Here is a 20,597-nt window from a genome sequence, read left to right on the forward strand (position 1 = left end):
CCTTAATAGGTTTGCTTTCAAAGTGTTTTACTCTGAAGATTTAAATGTGAACTCTATCATATGTCAGCCTGCAGCTAACTTAAGCAACTAAACTGAAAGAAGATGCAATATATTTATCTATGTGCATATTTGTATGTATGTCCCATAGCTCTAGGTCCTAATACAAGTGGTAGCATCTAAGGCACATGAAGAAAGAAGTACTGTGCCCTGCAGGATGCTCCACATTGTTGAGGTTTCACTGTTGCACAGTATCTAAGGAATTTTTCCTTCTCTCAATTACAGAAGCATTAACAAGAGGCATCCTACTCCAGCTAGTGACCATCTTTCCATGCACTAGCTGAAAAAGATTGTGCAAATGACAGAAGCTTGTTTTCCTCAAGTAGTAACTCCACTAGATATATCTGATGGTTGCCCTCTTTCAGCAGGACATTCTCTTCTCTCCACCTGGGACCCAAATACACAGTTAGCAACCAAGTTATAATAGATTTAGCATTTGATCTGGGGCCAGGCTCAGACAGCTTTGTTCGGACTAATGGGATGGAATAGCAGCCATCATCTTTTCTGTATTGATGAATCTCTCAATGCCCTTTCAACTGCTCATCACACAGTGTTGCTGTCACTTTGATGGAACCTGACAAAGACACTGAAGCCGCTGGGTGCCTCTCATCAGTTCCATCCCAGAGATCTCACTAAGTGGCTTTCCTTCATAACACTATCCCTGAGGGATTTAGCTCTTTGCAGGACTCAACATTTCTTCCCTTACTTTGATAAATTAAAGCACTGTGCCTTGGAGAGGTCGATACAGCTGTAAATGCCAGCCATAAATGGCCCCACAGCTTGTCCTCTTGGTAGGTCATTGCCACAGAGAATGAGGTATGGATTGGGATACACCTTAGCCAAACTTAGCGAAGCCAGGCTAAAAGTGACACTGATGTTATGCAAGCAGGAGCTAACCCTGTCCTTATCAGGAAATGACATTATCCACCTTCTGATTGCCTCAGCCCTAGATTGTCCTCTGAGAGAGGGAGAAAAACCTGATAGACTGTGGTGTAAACTCTTGTGACTTGTTTTCCCTCACTCTGAATGCAGCGGCACATGCATAGGGCCAGAGAGGCAGGAAAGAATGCATCACACCTCAGCATCCCATGCCATCCTGTTTCTTCTCATGTCCTATTGAAATGCATGATATTGATTTCCCAGATGCTGCCTCCTCATCTGTTACCTACTGTGAGAGAGCTATGCTTGTCAGGGCTAGTGCAGTTACCAAGACTTAGGATACAGCCATCAAAACTAAAGACGTGCCTTTTTTACTGGTATGGAATGCACTTCCATGAGAAATTAGACTATGGTAAAGAAGTGGACCGAAGAGGAAAACGCAGAATGTTTCTCTGCATGGGCACTCCTACGCTGAGGAGACAATTAGTTTTGAACAAGAGTTCCTGTATATGCCAGACAAACAAAATGAGGCTTTCCCTCCCAGCAGAATAGAGTGCAGCATCTCTCTGGATTATTCTTATTTTTTAATTCTTGTTGTGTTGCCAGGAGACCACAGTGAAAGCTTCTCAGAAACTCCTAGCCAGGTAGGTTGAACAGCTCTTTTAGGAGCTCAGCAAATTGACTGTACAGTCTCTTCACTCCCAGAGGTCAAGAATATAGTCGTATCTATTAGACTGCACAATCCCTGTTTACTGTTTTCCACAATGACTCAATAGCAGTTGATTTGCTGAAAATGCCTTATTTTTAAAAACTGTCACTTCAAAATACCATCTTCTTTTGAAAGTTCACCCTTGACCTATCTTTATGATAGAATAATATTGATCTTAATAAATCTGCTCAATTTGTATGGAATGGTTTAACAAATACCATCTGTCTATTCATTAGTAATACTGATTTATTTAAATTTGTATTTGGCTGTTAATCTCAGGTTGGTTTTAAAGTATGGGTATACCCTATTAATCCCATTACACAGATGAGGAAGCAAAGGCATAGCATGCCACAAAACAGATCTCTCAAAGGAATATTAGTTCCTAAGTTGCTGTATGTATTTGAGGATCTGGACATACATAGTTTTGTTCTGTCTGTCAGTGGTAGAGCATGGATTAAGAGTCAGGTCCTCTGTACTCCATGTCCTACCTGGTGAGTCACAGAATTATTATACCACTATTTTCTTGTGCTTTACTGTGTGACCTAAAATAATCCAGAAACTTTATCTCCAGCCTGCTCTGCATCGCTGCAGAAACAGATTGTTCCTAATATATATATATTTTTTTACTGTATTCTAATCTCTTGAGGCCTTGGAACAAATTTGAAGTTGGCTCTAGTAATGTTCTGAGAGCTGGACTTGAAAAGTGTCCGTGTTATATTCTGTCTGGCTGTGTATGCTGCTGTCTATTTGCAGGTCTATTTTTCCAGAATGATTGTACTTTTCAGATTGGTGTTTGAGTTTAAGGGGGTTGCATGGGCTTAAATTGTTGGCACAGGAGAACTGCAAGGATAAAACATCTGTAATAAAGCATCCCATTTATCCACTGATGCCTGCATTTTTTGAATTATAAAGCACTTAAGGATGTTCAGACAATCAGACAGCTGAGTTAGCTAAACATTCCTCACCTTATTATTCTGCATAAATACTGGAATTGGTACTGGAATGAACCTTCCCAGCCTGCTGGTTTTAACTCTGGGATCATTTTAATATAAAGTTAAGCTGTGGAGAGAAGGCAAAAATATTCTTAATCTTTACGCATTGCATGATTGTTAGTCTTGCACAGGCTCTTCTGGTTTAGCAACAGAATTCAGATATACCTACTATAAAATCAGGTGGTTTCAGATGTCACCAAGGACTTCTAGAGCTATTTTAGTAGTTTTGTTTCCTTATGCCCTCAATCCAAAAGGCTGCTTATATATGTTGCCGATTACTGAAATCTGCAATATGTTTTGAACAGTACCCATTGTACCTCCTGATAAAGCCTAGAGAAACGCTCTGTATTCTGATGAAGGACAGTAGAGAGGGGGCAAAAACTGCGAACATTAAACGATCGTGTCTGGTGTTATCAGATTAATTTGACTTTGGCTGGGGAGAGGTATGTTGTTAATGCTAGACATAGGTCCTATCATTTTGTTGGCCAAAGTCTTTAAATACTTTTAGGCTTTTCATTCTCTGCTAGCTTGGGCTACGTGAAAGAAAGAAAATCTGAAAGCAACTAATGCTACCCAAACTTAACCTGGGCAGTGTATCTGTACTGGATATGCACAGATTGATCATTCTAAAGAAGCACAGCAAACCTTGCAGGCTTTAGCCCTGTTACATAAATCTCATTTAAATCCCACTTCAATTCATGTTGAATTCCCTCTTTCCTTGCTAAGTCCCAAGAGATGCTCTGAGTAAATAAAAGCTACTGCTTTCTTAATCACCCTTCAACTCTTCCTGTCTGACCAGTATTAGTCATGTTGAAGGGCAGTGCTAGCCATGTCATAACTGTGTGGTAGAAAAGTGGCCCAACAGACTCCTCCTCTGATCAGTTTTACTAAAGATGTAGCTATCTAGAATCTGATAAGAACAACATAGTACGCATCTATGTGTACATATATATGTGTATACGTATGTTAATGGCAGTTTCTTCAGAAATGGATCACTCATTAAGGCTGTACAGTATTAACAGAAAATATTTCAGGTGAGAGACTTGACTGGCTGGCTAGTTACCACAGGAGGTTTAAAAGGTCTGAACACTCCCTCAACCTTTCCTGCCAATCATTCAGAAACTAAATAGCCTCATCTGTCACTCAGGAACTTTGCCTAGCAAATGTTTGCTTGCCTGTTTATTTTCTCACTTAGGGTTGAGGTCACCTGCCCTCCTTTTAAAATAATCAGAGGAGACAGCAGTAATCAAAGCATAAGATGTGTGCTCCTGGGACATCTTTTCTGAATAGCCTTGCGATACAGCCTGCCTACATGTTCTCCTGCAAGCTTTGCAAAGTAATGCAAGCATATACAAGTACAAAAAAAAAGAAAGAGGGAAAGAGAGCTTTTTCTTTTTCTTTTCCTTTTTTTTTTTTTTCCTCAAGATCCAGCTAGAAAAGAGGAAAGACATATTGCTGAACCTTACATGCTAGCAAGGAAAATGGGGTTAATATTTACTGGGGAACTTCCTATGTACTCCAGGAAAAACTCTAGCTTGTTAATTAAATGGTAGCCATTCACTGGGAAATAAAACTGATGTTCTAGCACAGAGATAAGGTGCAGTTGGTAGGTGAAAAGTGCTTGTTTTTCTAAAAAGTAAATCAACTCCTGACTGCTGATTGTCCTTAAAGGACTATCCATAAGAGAGCATACCAGGCTGGGTACAGTTACCCATTTTGTCTATTTGAAATTTCTGCTGTACAATATTCTTAGGCTCTGCTAAATAGCATTAAACAGTTCTCAGGTCCTGCCTTAGAGATCAGGGCATTTCAGCATTGACTGAAGCTATTACTGTGGAGTTGACTCTTAAAGAGCTTTATATTGTGGATGAAAGGTTCATACCTGAAAGAAGGGGTATTGAAAGAAAGCCAGAGTATCAAGGAGAGGAAAGAACATCTAGCATGCTTGCCCTTTGTTTAGTAGCTGAGTAGACAGACAGTTTGCATTACCTTACAGACCCCTGCACATGCTGAAAGGATTTAAAGGATCCCAGTGTCAGCCCGTTCAGTCAAAATCAAGACTGATTTTTCTCTGTAATACCATCACGCATTACTACGATTAGCACAGAGAGACACAATTACTCATTTGAAGCAGTGGCTGGCAAACAATTACCTGAGACACCTAGGCCTGACAGAGGCAGAAAAAGAATGTCATCAGGTATGAAGAGACAGGAGAGCTGTCACAAAAAAGTGCTGAAAAGGAACAAAGGAGAATAACAGGAGCAGGAAAGGCTTGTAACTGGACATTGTCAGAAATGAGGAACTGACTGAGATGGGCCTTTGGTCTGAGCAAGAGTAGCTATTCTCATGTATAAGAGGCCACTGCTGCTTATCAGCAGCCACTTGTATCAGATGTTGGCCCCTGAGAATAAATACAAAACCATTTACAGAAAGAGTGATACGGTTACTGAAGAAAGATAAGCTATACTGGAGAAGGATAAAGCACTTTACCAAGGGTAGGAAAAATGCTCAGCAAAATTGAAAGGGAGGGAAAATAAAGACACAGTGAATGAGGAGATAGTTAAATAAGAAGAGGAGAGCACAGGCCATCACATGGATTTGAAGGCGGTAGTACAGGACTTATCTTTTATTCTACTCTCCTGATACCACTGCATGGCGATCCCCACACAGTTGGCTTCCTGGGAGGGAAGGCTGTTTTTTTCTTTCTTGTGATGTGATGGTTTTTCCTACCCTGTTTAAAGAATGATGCTGAGATGCTATGCAAGCCCTACCCTTTGAAATTTAAGTTCAGTGGAGCAGGAAGAAAACTTTGAAATAAGACAAAAGGGAGACAGAAAACATTTCCTATTTATACAGTGTAAGCAGTGGGAATCTTTTACTATCCTTAATATCTTTACCTTATGTTTTCAGATAACCTCTTACTTCCCCCATTGTGAAGACCTGAACACTTCCAATGCTTCTGAGTTTCTTATGATCTTTGTGGACTAAAATTGCTTGGAGAGTGTAATCTCTTAGAGGTGACAGAAAAGTTTATCTGAAAAATATAAAGCAAAGAAAAGACTTAGGACTTGCACCTGCTATGCTCAAAGACACACCTATAGCCACTGAAGACTTGCATCATCACGTAGGCTAAATGTGGCCTACACTTAGATTTCATCAAAATTTGATTTGATGGTGAATCTCGGCCTAACTAATTAGAGGGCTCCACTTTCCACATTGGTTCSACTTTCCTCCCATTTGACTGGAAGTCTTAATTGTTTTAACTTGCTGTCCTTTTCCAAACATCTCTAAAACTAGACCTGCTCTTCCTCATCTTATCCTACTTCAGAGGTTCCTCAGACTAAGGTGTGCAAGAAAAGGCAACCTCGTGGCTATTGTAAGGAACTCCAAATGTATGGCCACACAGGACCCTTTCAATTGCTGKAGGGTATTTTCTGGGGAGCAAAGACAAACCAGTAAACTTGACGGTAACAACTGTCACTGTGAGCCCTGAGCAATGCGCCATGCTCCTTTGCTGCCCTCTACTGCAGGGCTCAGTATAATTCCCCTAAATTGGCAAAACCTGGTATTTCAGTGGAAAGCCAGGGCTGCCAGCTAAGGTAGGACTTGAAACCTGGGGAAAACACTGAGAGCTCAAGAGAGGAGATGTAAGATGATCACGCAAATATAAGAAATGGTATTTGTTACAGGTCCCTTGTAGAAGGGGTAACAGCAAAATCAAACACTTTTCTAAAAGGTGGAAACACGTGAGAGTCACATTTTTGGGGCCTCAAAATTTGACCTTTGTACTCCTAGCACAAAATTAAATTTAACATGTGTTATGTATTTTATGTCTGAAGATGATGTATTTTCTAGTTAAGAGTTCACAAACAAGTGAAAACTACCTACGTAACACATTTTGTGACTATATTAAAGCAAAATAATTTTAATTGAGCTTTAAGCTGTGACTGTAACTTCACATTGTTTTGCTAGGGCACGAAAACTAGAGAGCACCTTTCAGTACAAATAGGCCATATGCTGACTTGTTTTCACTATTCAGGCTTAGGGGCTGAGGATCAGGGGTGAAAAAAGTCTAATATCTGAAATAATAATAAAAAGCCAAGCTCTAAACCTCCAAATTGATGCGTTGTTTAAAGCAGCAAAAGGCTTTTGAAGATATCAGTATATAAACTGCTTACAAAATGCTGGGGTCTAGTCACAGGATTGCACCTCCAGTTCCAAGCTGCTTTTTTTTTTTCAGTTTCAGTGGTTTACTACAGTGGAATAAAAGCTATTAAGGCTGAGCTTTTGCTCTTATATCTTATATACTTATATCATTCTTTGCATTACCCTATTCCTTCATACACCAGAAAAGGAAGTTCTCACCAACTTCTTTTCCATTCACAACCACCACCACGAGCTTCCTCGTGTTGTAGCTCCTCTTAATTTCTCCTCCTCCCCCCCCCCTCAGCAGCCATAACTAGCTTTACATTTTTGTTAAACGTTGAGAATCGCAGGGAGGAGAGGCGGGAACCTCCCGCCGCCCCAGCCCAGAGCGAGCAACACAGCAAGCTGTTAACATCCGCGCAGCAGCTCACAGGGCTGACGGCCGCCGCCCGGTCAGCGCCTCTCTCCTCAGGGCAGAGCCGTGGGGCGGGGGGGGGGAAGCCGCGGCCGAGCGCTCGCCCCAACGGCTGCCGCGACGCGTCACTAACGGTCGCGGCAGCGTCGCTGCTCTCCCCCCCGCCACGCTTTTTCCCGCTGCTGAATCTACCGCCGAGCAACGGATCGCAGCGGCGATCGATTGCGCCGCCTTCCCGCCCCCCGTCGCGTTACCGGCACGGCACCGCCGCGGCCCGCAGGTACCGTGGCGGCGGCGTCGCCCCGCATCCCCCAGCGCGGCCGCCTCCCCCCTCACCCCCCGCGCACCCCCCGGCGCCGTTGCCGCGGCTTCCTGCAGCTGAAGCCACCCGCGGCAGTGCAGTGGGAGGGCGCTTCTTGCCCGCCTGCCCGGAACCCGCGGAGAGGCAGGGAGGGAGGGGGCCGCTCTGATCCGTGGGGGCGGCGCGCCGCCAGCTCCGCATCCTCCTAACGAGCCCTTGTCTCTGTATTTTTTTTCCCCCTTCTTCCCGTTTTTGTGTCCCAAGCAGCGTAGCGAGGGGCCATGGAGCGCGTGTTTACGCCGCTGGACTGCCTCCTGCCCGCGGGTACGGTACCTCCGTGAGCGCGGCGCTCCCCGCGGGGCGGCGCCAGCGGCCCAAACGGCCAACGGCCGCCTGCCCTGACGGGCTGTGCCGCCAACGGCCTCAACGGTCGACGGCCGCCTGCGCTGACGGGGTGCAGCGCTGGCCGAGGGGGTTTCAGCGCCCCAGCTCGGCGGGGGAGGTGATGCCGGGCGGGTGGGTGGGGAGCTGCACTTAGCCTCCTGAAAAGCGGTGTGACAACAGGTGCAGCCCAGCTGGAGGGCACGCTTCAACTTCGAGAAAGTCAGGGCCTCCTTCAACACGACTTAGGACCTGGAAAAGTTTAAGTTAAGCTGGGAGATGAGGTGTGCTTAGGCTTGCCTAACTCTTTCCTCTTTTTTTCTTCTTTTTCCCTTAAACCATTGTAACTTGCATTTCAAAAACGAGTCTCAAGATTTGCTTACGTAAGGAAGTGGCATTGACTTAACTGAATACATAGGTGTGGACTTGACATGTACTATGTCCTTTACCTGACACCAAACTGATGTGCAATAACAGGTTCAAGTTTTGTAATTATACCATTATGCTGGTTTTTGAAACACGTAAATGTAAACTTATGACTGGGCGTTTTGTTCTGACCGACAGCTTGTGTCAGTTAACTAGCATTTCTGTAAGTCAGCAGAACAGAAGTATGCCACACCTAGTTTGAAAATTTTAAATAGGAGTTTACTACCATTTTAACCCCTTCAGTTTTGATTGAAACCTTCAGTCAACCTGGCACAGTTTCTTGGGTTACTGCAGTGAAGTTTACTGTTTGACTGGGGAATCTGTGGACTGGCATTCTTGTTTCTTGAGAGGTCTTTGAAATATGCTACCGTGCCTTTCTTCTGTTCTCTGAACCCACCATATGCATGTGGCCTATCTCTTCAATTTTACAAGGCAAAATGTTTTGTTTTTTCCCATTCTTAAGCTGTTCTTGTGTGTTCTATTTTTGTTTACTGCTTTTGAGGCCTGTTAGGCAAGCATGATTATGAATCTGTATCACTAATCACACTGTGTATGTAAGGATATAACACATGTAATAAACACTGGTTCATTTAAGTAGCTTTTAAACACTTTGGAATAGACACAGTGGTGTGTAGTATCAAATTCAGTAGCAGAATCTGCTCTTCAGTATGATACCTTTATAATAGTAAATATATCTTTTTTAAAAATACATAAAAGTTAGTTTGACATGGTGGCTGAATTCCAACTTGTGTTGTTCTTTTCTGTTCTGTTACAGCACAGTGACTTAAGCTGCTGTGGTCAGGTATATGTTGTTATGTTTTTACTAGTAAGAAGAGATCAAGGAAGGGTAGAGTTTAATGAAAATGTACACTTCTGCCATTAAGTACATTTTTGCACTTATCAGTTTAGTTTAGAGCATGTTTAAAATTTTCCTAGCATTTCTTTTAATTGTGCTTTGCTCTAAATTTTAGAAGTTTTTTCATTGATTCAAATCAGGATATGTTCAAAACTGTTGATAGGTGAAGTGGTATGCAAGGTGTTTCTGCTAAAAAAAATCTATTTGACATTGTATAAGGGGTTTTGTTCATTTGTTTGGGAGGCTTTTTTTTTTTTTTAAAAAAAAAAAAAAAAAAAAAAAAAAAAAGGTTTAATAGGTGTAGTAAGGTGAATCAAAAAATATTGTAAGAATTTATCCCTTGGGAAGAGCAGGTACCATCTGTTCTTCTGTATCCTGTATTCTAAGATAGTTGCTTTTCACAGGCATTTGTGTGATGGTGTGTCCCCAGTTCCTTGGAAATGACTCTACTCCTCTCCCCCCCGGTTATATCTGGTTGGAAACTGAAAACTTGCAATCTTTGTTTACGGCTTTCAGATGACCCGCAGCCTTGTCAGAGCAGAGGCTTCAGTTGGGCTGCAGAAAGTTTGCTGCTTCTAAACAAACGGCTAATGCAAGTATATGATTCAACTTGATTATGCATGTGAAATGCACTGTGGTACTGCATCTAAAGCCCACATCTGCATCATTACAGGCATCATTACCAGCATTTCAGGTCAGTGTAGCCTGGTCAAGGTATGCAAAGCTGAACAGACTTACTTGGCAATTTTGCAGTTTAAAATCTGATATCCCGCTTCTGGCACTGAAAGCTAAGGTTTTCAAAACCAGGTAGATAAAATAGGGTTCCCAGATTCTTCTTGAAGACTTGCCAGTAGTTGTTCCCTTTATTGGCTTCAATGGGATGTGCATTTAAGCATCTGAATAATGTAATTTGTGTAGAACATGACACATCCTAGAGACTAGATCGGAGGTTATAGAATAAACTCTTGAAGGACTTTGAATTACTGCAGACCTTCATGAGGGTTTTTATTATATGCAGTATATAATATTTCTGGTCACTTTCTAAAACCCTGTGCAAAGACAGTGGCAAACTGTGGGAGGAAGTGTTAAAGGCTTACCAGCTATGTGTGACAGTTACTTTATTTTTTTAGGATGCTCAGAAATTACAATGCTGACATTTACAAGAATAGAATAAATACAGGTATAGGAACCTAATATTAGGTGCCTGATTTTGAATTTCAGGGCTACATGCACCCGTGTAATTTTAATCAGTGTAGTTAGAGTGAGTTCTTATTTAGGTATCAGATTTTGCATCAACCTGTATGGTACCTGATTGAGGCCCAAGTATTTGAAATTTGAGAACCACTGTGCTAAACTAATACAGTCAGAGTCTCAGAAATTTTCAGCATTATTCAGTCAAACAGCTGGAGCGCAGTTTAAAATCACTGGGCTATGGACAGAAAGCTGTGCTGTACCCTTCAGAACTGTATTGATTTGCTTAACATAGTTTAGAATGGATAATGAGTTAGAATTTAAAAGGAGGATTGAGCTCTAAATTTGAGTACTGAATGCTGAAACAAATACATTTTTGTTTCTGCATGAAACAAAATCACAGAAGCTCACAAAAGTCCCCACTGAAGCTCTGTGCGCTGCTCTGGAGGGGTCGGGCAGAAGCTTTGCGAGGTGAGGCTGTGATGCAGTTGTAGAAAGCTGATGATAGATGATGTCACATTACAGTCTGTGGTTCGTTAAAAGAGTGGCTGTGTTTCTTCTGGAGCATCCTTCAATGGACCAGGCATTTCCCTCCTGCTGCTTATATCCTTTTCATGCACTAGCATTACCACCTGCTCCTTGTCCCAGATTGTGCTGTAGGCATTTATGCAGCGAGACAAGTGTTTCTTTTTTTATTTTATTTTTTTTATAATACCATGAACTTTAAGAGCTGCATATACTATGGTTTTGACTGCTTAACAGTGGAAACACTGCAGCATGCTCTAGGAAGGTTACCTGTGAATGCCACTTGGAATTTTTCACTAGTGCAACATGCCAGCTCTGCTTACTAAGCCATGTTTTATAACGGAACATTTTACATTGTGTTCTGTAATATGGCTGGATTCTTGCATGTCTCCAAATATAATTCATGCTTTTTTTTGCCTTGCACGGTCTTCAAAATGCAGCTCATCATTGGTTTCATAAAGTGAAGTGATACGCAGAAGGAGGATGTCTTCCTTGGCTTATAACCCAAGACCAAAGGGGCCCAGGAGTGTCTTGTCTTGTTGAGGAGGAGGGACTGCAAAGCAGAAACCCATCTGGTCCTTCTGCTCTGTTCTGTGCCTCACAGAGGGCTCATTCTTACGACGGACAGGGAGCATGTGCTATTTGTGAGTGTTGGTTCCCTATCCTATCCCCATTTCTCCTCCCCAGTCCTGTGACAAAATGTGCTCGTGAGCTATGCTATGATCTGCTGAGAAGAGGATGATCTTACCATTTTTCATTTTCTCTTCTTAAACTTCAGAAGGTTTTGTGATTTCTTCAAGACAGCTCTTTTAAGTGTATTTGGGTGGATCAGAAAATTCACAGTTCATCTTGAAATTTAGCCTTTCTTTGGCTCTAGTTTTGAGGACCAAGGAGGCATGTGGAACTGCATGGAGTGTGCGATTTTGAGGATCACTTAGGAATATGAAATGATTACAGAATAGAGCTTGACTAGGTATCAAGAAGTGTGCATGCATGGAAGGAGATGGAAGAAAGAGCAGGAGCAAAAGTGTAAAGCAGTAGCAACAGTGGAAAGCATATGTCAGTGATGCTGCAGTTTCTGTTTGGGAGGCGCTCTGCTACTAGAGCTAAGTTACTTAACACTGGTACCCAGCTAGTTCTTTTATAGCTGCCTACACTCCTGTAATAGCAGCACATCTTCTAAAGAGAAGTGAGGGAAACAGCTTCTGACAGACTGTGGTGCTGAGGGATGCTCTTGAGTCAGCTGTAGGCTGTAAAAGCCACATGGTAGAGAGCAGTGAAACTGTCTCTTGCCTGACTTTTCCTTTGCTGTTTGTGGAAGCATAACATTATACATATTTTCTCAAAAGTACAGGAATAGATCAAGAAATTATTTAGCATTTTTGTAGATTTCTTCTCCTGGTTAAAATACTCTCCAAATCTTAGTTAGCTGTTTATGTCAAACCGAATTAATTGGTTTTCAGTATGCCTAATTGGTTTTCAGTATGCCATTGCCATCTGGAATCAAACCCAGTTAGGCTGACCAAGGCTTTGTAATTTTTGGAATATCTTTAGGTGATCTGCCTGCAAACCTTTTCTTTCGTAATTAAACTTTATTTTCTCTCTTTTTTTTTTCTTTCTCCTTCTGATGCTTTCAAACTATAGCTTCATTTCACTGAAGGAAGGTCGTCTATGTGTCGTGAGAGGTGGAGCCACAGGGATAGGACAAAGACTGCTTCAGAATTATGTGAAAATATATAGTTGTCCCTTTATGTAAAGGGACTATAAAACTCTGCATTGAATTTAAGGGAAAGAGAACAAGAAGCAACAATACGTTTTGAATGCTCTTCCATCATTCTGGAAGCTTAATTGTCTACTGTTTGACTGTATGTCTTCTCCTAGAAATGTTACTGACTGTCAACAAGTTACCTTTGAAAGTTGTATGACCGTGCTCCATTTTGAGCCTGGGGCTCAAATTCCCCTTCTTAAAGTTTCTTTTTCACTGATGGTTAGGATTGAAGTTTAAATGTAAAACAGTGACATATTTACAATTCACTAAATGATCTCCAGTCTGTAGAATAGATGGTCCAGCAGGAGSATCAGTAATCATCTAAGTGCCCCTTCACTGGAGTCCCACATGATCTCTATGATGTGCTATCTTGCGCATTAATATACAAAATTCTATAGTAGTAATCAAGATGGTTATGGGGTTAGGAAATCAACCTGATTCTCTCTGCTAGTTGTTGAACACTAAAAGCATATGGAGAATTACCAAATCACAGATAGCTGGATAGCTTCACAGTTTTATAGTTTTTCTGTGATTGCTGTTGGGTCAGACTAGTAAAGTTTTTAGGCAGATCAGATCATTCAAAACCTTTGATTGAGCTCACCTAATCTCACTGAATCTTACTGAAAAATGTTACCAGAGATGACAGTCCTTTAAGATCAGTTTAGCAATTTCTCAGTGAAATTAGCAAGCACTTCCATATGTCTGTTATACTGTTCTGTTGTTTTAATTAAAGCACATTTAAAACAAATGGGTTTATGTGAATATTGCTGACCTGCTCCTGCTCTTCGTTTAGTGTAACGAATAACCATTTGTTTAGTAGATTTACTTGGGGATGCCTCTGCTCGTTACTGAGGTAGCTGTAAGCATTCAGCCTTATACTCTGCTACTCACTGATCAGCTGTGCTGGGTTAATGGTTGTTACTGGCCTATAAATCTTGTATGGGTTACTTATAGGAGCACTGTCAAATGACGTATCACAGAAGGTATTTAGCAGAAGTCATCATTGTTAACCTTACCACCTTCTATTAGGTCTTTCTTGTACTGGTATCTTTTGGAGTTCTTTACCTTTTTATTTGGATTTTTCTTTCTTTTTCCCCTCTCCATTTTTAATACTTTATATGCAGGTGTATTATTTGGAATAGGCAGCAAACTACCTTTAGTAACTTGAGGTGGTAGGAAGATGAATATACATTCACTTGTTTATGTGCCTGCACATCTTTTGAAATGAGTTGATAATCACGTCAGTTGCTGTTTGTGTGAATGGCAGAATTCTCATCTCTTGTGGTACCAGTGCTGCAAAATGTTCCATATCTTATGGCCAAAAATAGGGAATGCTTGACTTTGTTAGATGGGAATATAGTGATAGGGTTGATGTGATACTAGAAGGAGCAAAGTGTAAGAGCAGTAATGTAACTGGAGCTTCTGAGATGAAAACTCGCCTTCATTTAAGCTTGCACTGATAATGAAGCACTGGAATAAACTCCTTTTGGAAAGGCTTGGAATTTCCCGTCAATGGAGGCTTCTAATAGCAGACTACACTGACTTCTGTGAGGAGTTACTTACGTGTAGCAAGTCTGGGAACTTAAAACTGGGAAATGAATTAGCTGGCCTCTCAGCATACCTTGTAGTGCTTTTTCCCTGTGACTTTCCATACTGATAAGGAGGTGGGAAATATAATTGTTCTAGATGCCAAAATGTTCATAGTGTTTGTATCCTATTAAACATGTGCAGGACTGCTGGAAACCATTTAAAGATGTTAGTATTTGAAGAGTAAGATATAATTAATCCTAAGAAAGGACCAGCTGTCACAGAAAAATCTGGGCTAATATTTTTTGTTTACTACATTTTCCTTGTGTGTCTTAGGTCAGCTCTTAAGATATTTTAGTAGTTTCACAACAGCTGTAATATCATCTCAAATCTCTGTGTGTGTGTGTGTGTATATATATATATATATATATATACACACACACAAATATATATGTATAAATACATAAAATTTGAGCATACCTGTATGTAGTACATTTTACAACCATCCCCATGTCTGATCTCTGTAAACAGATGGGATTTTGTAGTGTGTCCAGCAATTTTAACTAAGCTAGAACTACTGCTAAAATTGAAAAGTATAGTCTGTCAGTTGTTTCTTTGCATGTTTACTAAAGTGCTCCACTTAATCGTAGCTAAAGACAACCAATTTTTGTAACTTTGGCTTTTGTCTTTCTGTAGATTATAACTGTGCTGGACTGCATGCAAATAATTTATGAAAACAGGTTCTCCTTTTCATCCAACTCTGACCTTAAATGGAAGGAATGCAGACAACAGCGTTCTTGCAGCATTACCTTTGCATAATTAAAAAGTAAGGGAGTTGAAAATTTGTGTTTTCTACAGGAACATTTATTGAGTTAGATTCTACGTAGAGAGTACATACAGATACTAGGTTTTAAATTACTCTTAAATTAAAGCTATTGTCCTGTGTTCAGTTGCAGTTGGAGCCTTCTAGTGGCTATGCTTGAATTGTATTTTGAATGATAGCTGAATTTTCTCAGCAGTAGTGTTGATTCTTTGTAGCTTGTGTTGATGGATTATCTGCCAGCTCTACTCTCTGCCAGGATAGAAGCTAGAGGGACAGGCATGTTTATCAGGCCAATTGAAATAAATGTGAAACTAGCCAGTGAATTCAACAGGAGCAGAACCTGTCCCCTTACAATTAATTTATTTTGTAGTTGGTGACTGCTGATTTTGGTTTTTATTTCTTCTTTTACTTTGTTTTTCTTCTTTGTTTTACTGTAGCTCCTCCTTTTTCCTTCTATGCTTTCCCCCAAATTATCTGATCAACATTATCCTGGGCAACAAAAAGCAATATAGGAGTAGTTCAGATTTTTTTTTTTTTTTTTAATGAGCACAGTTTTTGACAGATACGTGCAGTAGCTTTGGTGGTAAAAGTTGTCTATGCGTCTTTTGCAAGGAGGTTAGCTTTGAGTTAGCTTTGCTCTAAAAGAAAAAATGCTGATGTTTCAAAGTATTGGGATTCAAGAATTTACCTCATCTAGAAAAACCAACCAGTGTTGGTTTAAGTGTGTTTGTGGACCTGCCTGGTGGAGGCCTGGCAAAGGCTGTCAAGAGAGGTGTTCCTCGCTCTCCTTTCCCAAACTGTTACACAAGTATGTGTGTATAAATGAAGGCACTGTTTTGCTTTTGTAGCAGAGTGGGACTTATATGTCAATTGAATCTGGGGGCAATTGTGTGAGTTGTAGCCTTGTTTTGGGACAGGGCTTGCTTTTATAGGTGAGGAGGTTGTTTTTTGTCTAATGCTCATGGCTGATCTAGATGTGTCAAGCAAAAGGTTGTAGGTTGTAGTACAGCGCAGGTCTGAGCCTGTACTTCAGGATGAGTTAAAAAGATACTAGATTGTAACTGCACCTAGGCCATTGTTTAGCAGATGGTGCCACTTATATCACTTGAAACTTTTCTGAGGTTGATTTGTGTCACAGAGCAGCTGCACAAATGCAGAGTTGGTCTCCAAGTATTCCATTTTGAGACTCTGCATTCTTGGTGAGAGTTTTATGTATGGGAAGATCCTGAAGGCTGAGGCAAGGTCTGTACAACAGAGTTTAACCTGCATGTCAGTAATGCTCGCACATCTCATGTTGTTTGTCTGTCTTAACTATGTAACCAAAAGCATCTAATGCAGACATTTTAACACAGGCAATACTTTCACTTTTGAAAGTAAGCAGCATAAAGCACAGCAGCTTTGTAACTGTAGACAGTGCCCCATTATGGAACACTTTATTTGCACAGGTAAGAGTTATACTTAATAGGAAAATACCGCTTAGGAGGTTACGCTGTGAATCAAGAAGAAAAAAGATATTAAGGAGGATAGCTTGAGAGTCATGTACCTAAGAATCTGCTGCTTGGACAGCTGGACTACTTAAGGTCCCCCTCATTTCATGATCACTGGACTTGGGTACAGTAGAAATGATCCAGTTACATTATGAAAATGTCTGACTTCACCACTTTCTATTACAATTGGAAATTTATCTTTCAAGTTCCCCCAAAGGTAGTGTGATTTAAATAATAATAATAAAGTAATATTGAGGAAAATTTTAAGAGCAGCTTAGTGTTTGGCTTTCCAGACTTTTGACGACAGTGGTCCTGAAAAGTTGCTGCTACAAGATTTTTCTTCAAGCTAGTCTAATGACTTGCACTATCTTTGAAGTAGAGTATAGACCATTATCTGCAGTCTCGTCATTTTAGAGTGCTACCATATTCCTGCTGTTAAGGAGAGTGCCTTTCAGTTAGCTCATCTTTTTTTGCCCAAAATACATTGTGCCCATGGTGTACAGTACTGTATGCACAGGGGCTTTGCAGTTTAGGCCTCATCCTGATGTAAATTAGTTTTTTGAATGACTTTAGTAACAATGGACAGAGAATTTAAATGAATGTTTTGTACCTTTGCAGAAAATCACTGATATCAAACTTACTTATTTGTGGGGTTTCCCCTTAGAAAGGCAACTTTCCAGTTCCCTGTGGCTCAAAATAAACCTTTGTTCTTTCTGTGTATTGGTCAGAGTTAATGCTGCTGCTATGTTAATCTGGCTGACACTATATGGTTTTGTCACTTGAGCCTGTGAAAGACCTTTTTTCTTCCATCTTAGTTTGCAACCCTATCACAAGGTCACAAATTCAATTTTTGTACTTACAAAACCCTTTAAGTCAGTAGGAAAATAGATCTGCTCTATAATGTTTTGCTTTGTCATCTAGGACTAAGAAAAATGAGGTAGATGCGAGGGGAGGAAGTACCTGTAACTGCTGTGGTTGCATTGACAAAACTCCTAGTGTAAGCCCCGTTATACAGGGAGAGCAATGTTGTTGTCAGTTTAGAGGAGCAACAGAGCAATGCTAAAAGAAAAATATATATGCTGTACCTTCCCTGCCACCCTTTCACAGATTCTTCTGACAGGGACATGGGCAGAGTGTTGTAATGTGGACAAGCTCTGCATCCCTCCTTTCACTGCAGTGGGCTGTTTTTCCTATTGATGGAGTGTGAAGTCTGTGTGAAATTATCACTCAGTGTCTAGCTTCCCCAGAGAGGACAGGGAGTGATGAGAGCTGGGTCATGGCCCTGCAGTATCAGTCAGTGGAGATGGCCATATGGTGCGTGAGAGAGGGCACTTAAAAGGGGTGTCACAACAGCTGCTTCATAGCACACTTGCTGCCAAAAGCTTTACATGTCAGTTTACTCCAGTAAGGTAGTGTTGAGCTGTCCCCAGGGGTGCAGTTAAGGAAGTATACTGTTTAGATAACATATGATCATTTATTACTTGCATTTGTATTGAGCTAAGCTATGTTTTGTGAGGCAGACAAAGGCATGACAAGACCTAGAGGCTGGACGCCTGAGCTAAACCAATTCATACTTGAAGTAGGGACAGCTTTTTAACACAGAGGAGAATAATCAACCATTTGGTCATTTTAGCTAGAGAAGGGTAGATTTTTCATTGGTATAAATAGTTTGTTGCAATTTTAAAGGTATCATTCACTTCAGGAATGAATTTCAGGCTGTCTTTTACATGAAAGGCCAAGCTAGGTTGTCACAAGGATCTTTTCTGTCATCCTAATCTGTAAACCTAAAACAGTCCACCAAAGAAGAGTCTTCTCTTCCTTACTATTAAGTAGACAGGACAAACTAGTGGGAAAGGAAAGGAACTAGTATGTCTTGGGGTACTGCAGAACAGAATATCAAGTGATTGGTCTCAGGTCCCACAAGAGGTATTTGAGGACTGGGAGCAGATCTCAGATCTCTGGCAATGCAATTCAGAGAGCTCGACTTTCTCCCCATGTTTTGAGTATGTTCTGTGTTCAAGAAAAAAATGGAAGAGCTCTAGTACTTACTTATGGTTCCTAGGCAGCAAAAGAACTGATTGCAGTAAGACTGTACTACTGTGTGCTGAATTTACTGCTGGTTACTGTGAGCTATCAAAAGCTTTAAAACTATTTCCATAGACTCTTTCCTTACTTATCTATAAATATTATAATTGTGAATCCCATGAGGAGGAAGAAAAAGCTTGAATTTAGACAGCGGAGGGAATGGTTATGCTGAACTTACACAACATTATACCCGACTATTCTGTTTCTTACCCAGATTTACATTTACTGAAATAAATAGCCAGTTTCCTTTGAGAAAAAGCTGGAACTGAATAAATGTAAAGGCTTCAGAGTACTAACAAAGGGACTGAACTTTAAAATAATGCAGTTGTACAGCTCAAATATATGTAAATTAGAACAGCACAGAGGATATGTAAATTTAGGCAGCCAGTGGAAGAGCTGGAAATGTTTTGTGTGAGTTTATAAACTTACAGTTTTGTAGTCTGAATCCTTTGTTGCTGTTTTCTTTGTATAAATATCTTTCAATAGTTTTTTTCTTTTTTCCCCTATGGCAAATATATATGGAAAATATGCATCTCATGATTACAACACTGAGTAGAAAGAGTTCCAAGTTTCTAAGAGTTCGAGAGTTCTAAGTTTTTGCTACTTTTCTTGAGTGCGGGAACTATAGAAAAAGAAGAATTTTGCAAAAAAAGGCTAGTGATCTGCTCAGTGAAAGAGATTTCAGCTGCAGAGGTTATGTGTACGCAAGAGTTGTCCTATTCACGCTTTCCTCCAAAGCATATGTAATAGACCTTGTAAATACTACATTGTTCCTTTTTGACACCGGATGACTGCCTGCTGGACCCTGTGGGTTTCCTGTGGCACAAGGTGGGTGGGGGTAGGAAGAAGTTTACTGCGTGACTCCACAACTGGTTTTAGAGATCAAAATTTACGACGCGAGTTGAAACAGTACAAAACAACAATTCTTATTAACAGAAACTTAGCTCAAGTAGAATACTTATTTTCTAATTACACTAAAAGTTATGCTAACAATAACTACCTAGTAAACAGAAAAAGCTAGCTATAGACAAATCAGTTCTAACTGATCTTACCCCTGCATTGCCTCAGCAGGCAATATACATTCAATCCCAGGGAAGTGACTGCAGGTAGGTGTCCCCATCCCAGGGGCTTCTGCAAGTTCACAGACCCACTGTCACCCACCAGGAACCGAAGACGGTATCCAGGGCCGACCTGTTCCCTTCAGGAAAAGGTGGAACCACTAGGCCGATTTTCTTCTCCATGCAGTCGCAGTCTCTAGCTCCTGGCTGTTGCAAGGTTCAACTCTCTTCTGTCATAGTTACGATGTTCGCACCCACAGTCATGGGGTGGAGAGTGGCTGAACACCCCCAGTGGCAGGCTAGCTACCTTGAGCACTCTTGAGCACTGAGGAAAGGAGTTTCAAAGAGAGATCTCATAGTTCAGGTGAGAAGGAGTTAGTTTCAGTCTGCAACAATTAGTAGTGCCCTAGCAGTGCAAGCAGGTGTTCTCTCTCAAGGTCCTGACAGAAGGAGATAATTCCAGACCACCATAATTAACACTGTTCCAGTGGTAGGAGAAGGCTTTGCTTTTCAAGATCCTGGCACCCAAGCAGGCCCTATCTCAAAGTCTTGACATCCTCTGCTTAGGAGCATGAGGCACAGGAATGCAGACTGCTTATAACCAGCACCAAGGGTGGGGGTAACCTGGGAGCATCCCCGCACACCGTTACAGGTAGAGAAGAAATGAATGGCAGCTCCAGCAAAAAGGATGCAAGTTAGTTATTAGGGAAAAAGCATAGCTAATGTTAGGAAATACTGGAATAGATTGCTTGAGAAAATACTGCCATCCCAATCATAGGGAGCCTTTCTTTTTAAAGAGTAGACAAAGAGGACTCAGTCATGTAGGTGGGACTGGTTCTGCTTTGGGGCAGAGGAGGGGATTGGATGATCTTTTGAAGACTTGGCTCTAAGGAGGTACAGGAGGCTGAAGTGCATGCTTAAGAATCATGTGTATAGAGTCAGAGAGAGCTTTCTGTATGCCTGTCAGGTAC

The 20,597-nt window shown here is 41.0% G+C and overlaps 1 protein-coding gene across 7 annotated transcripts in view; it reads left to right on the forward strand.

Moving 5' to 3' along the window:
- The first annotated feature begins 7,400 nt into the window (after window positions 1-7,400).
- The window catches only part of TPK1 (thiamin pyrophosphokinase 1), a 308,411-nt gene continuing 295,214 nt past the window's right edge, over window positions 7,401-20,597 (forward strand). For 3 of the 7 annotated variants that reach the window (XM_085320247.1, XM_085320248.1, XM_085320249.1), the window contains exon 1: window positions 7,632-7,823. In XM_085320247.1, the coding sequence (XP_085176373.1) occupies window positions 7,781-7,823 (43 nt within the window). In that variant the 5' untranslated portion in view covers window positions 7,632-7,780. Of the gene's footprint in view, window positions 7,479-7,631; window positions 7,824-20,597 lie in introns of those variants that run through there. The other 4 variants (XM_085320245.1, XM_085320251.1, XM_085320246.1 and 1 more) reach the window with 3 other exon arrangements.

Source organism: Rhea americana, unplaced genomic scaffold, assembly GCF_003343005.1.
Source record: "Rhea americana isolate MKP2758 unplaced genomic scaffold, rheAme1 scaffold_62, whole genome shotgun sequence".
Classification (NCBI taxonomy): domain Eukaryota; kingdom Metazoa; phylum Chordata; class Aves; order Rheiformes; family Rheidae; genus Rhea; species Rhea americana.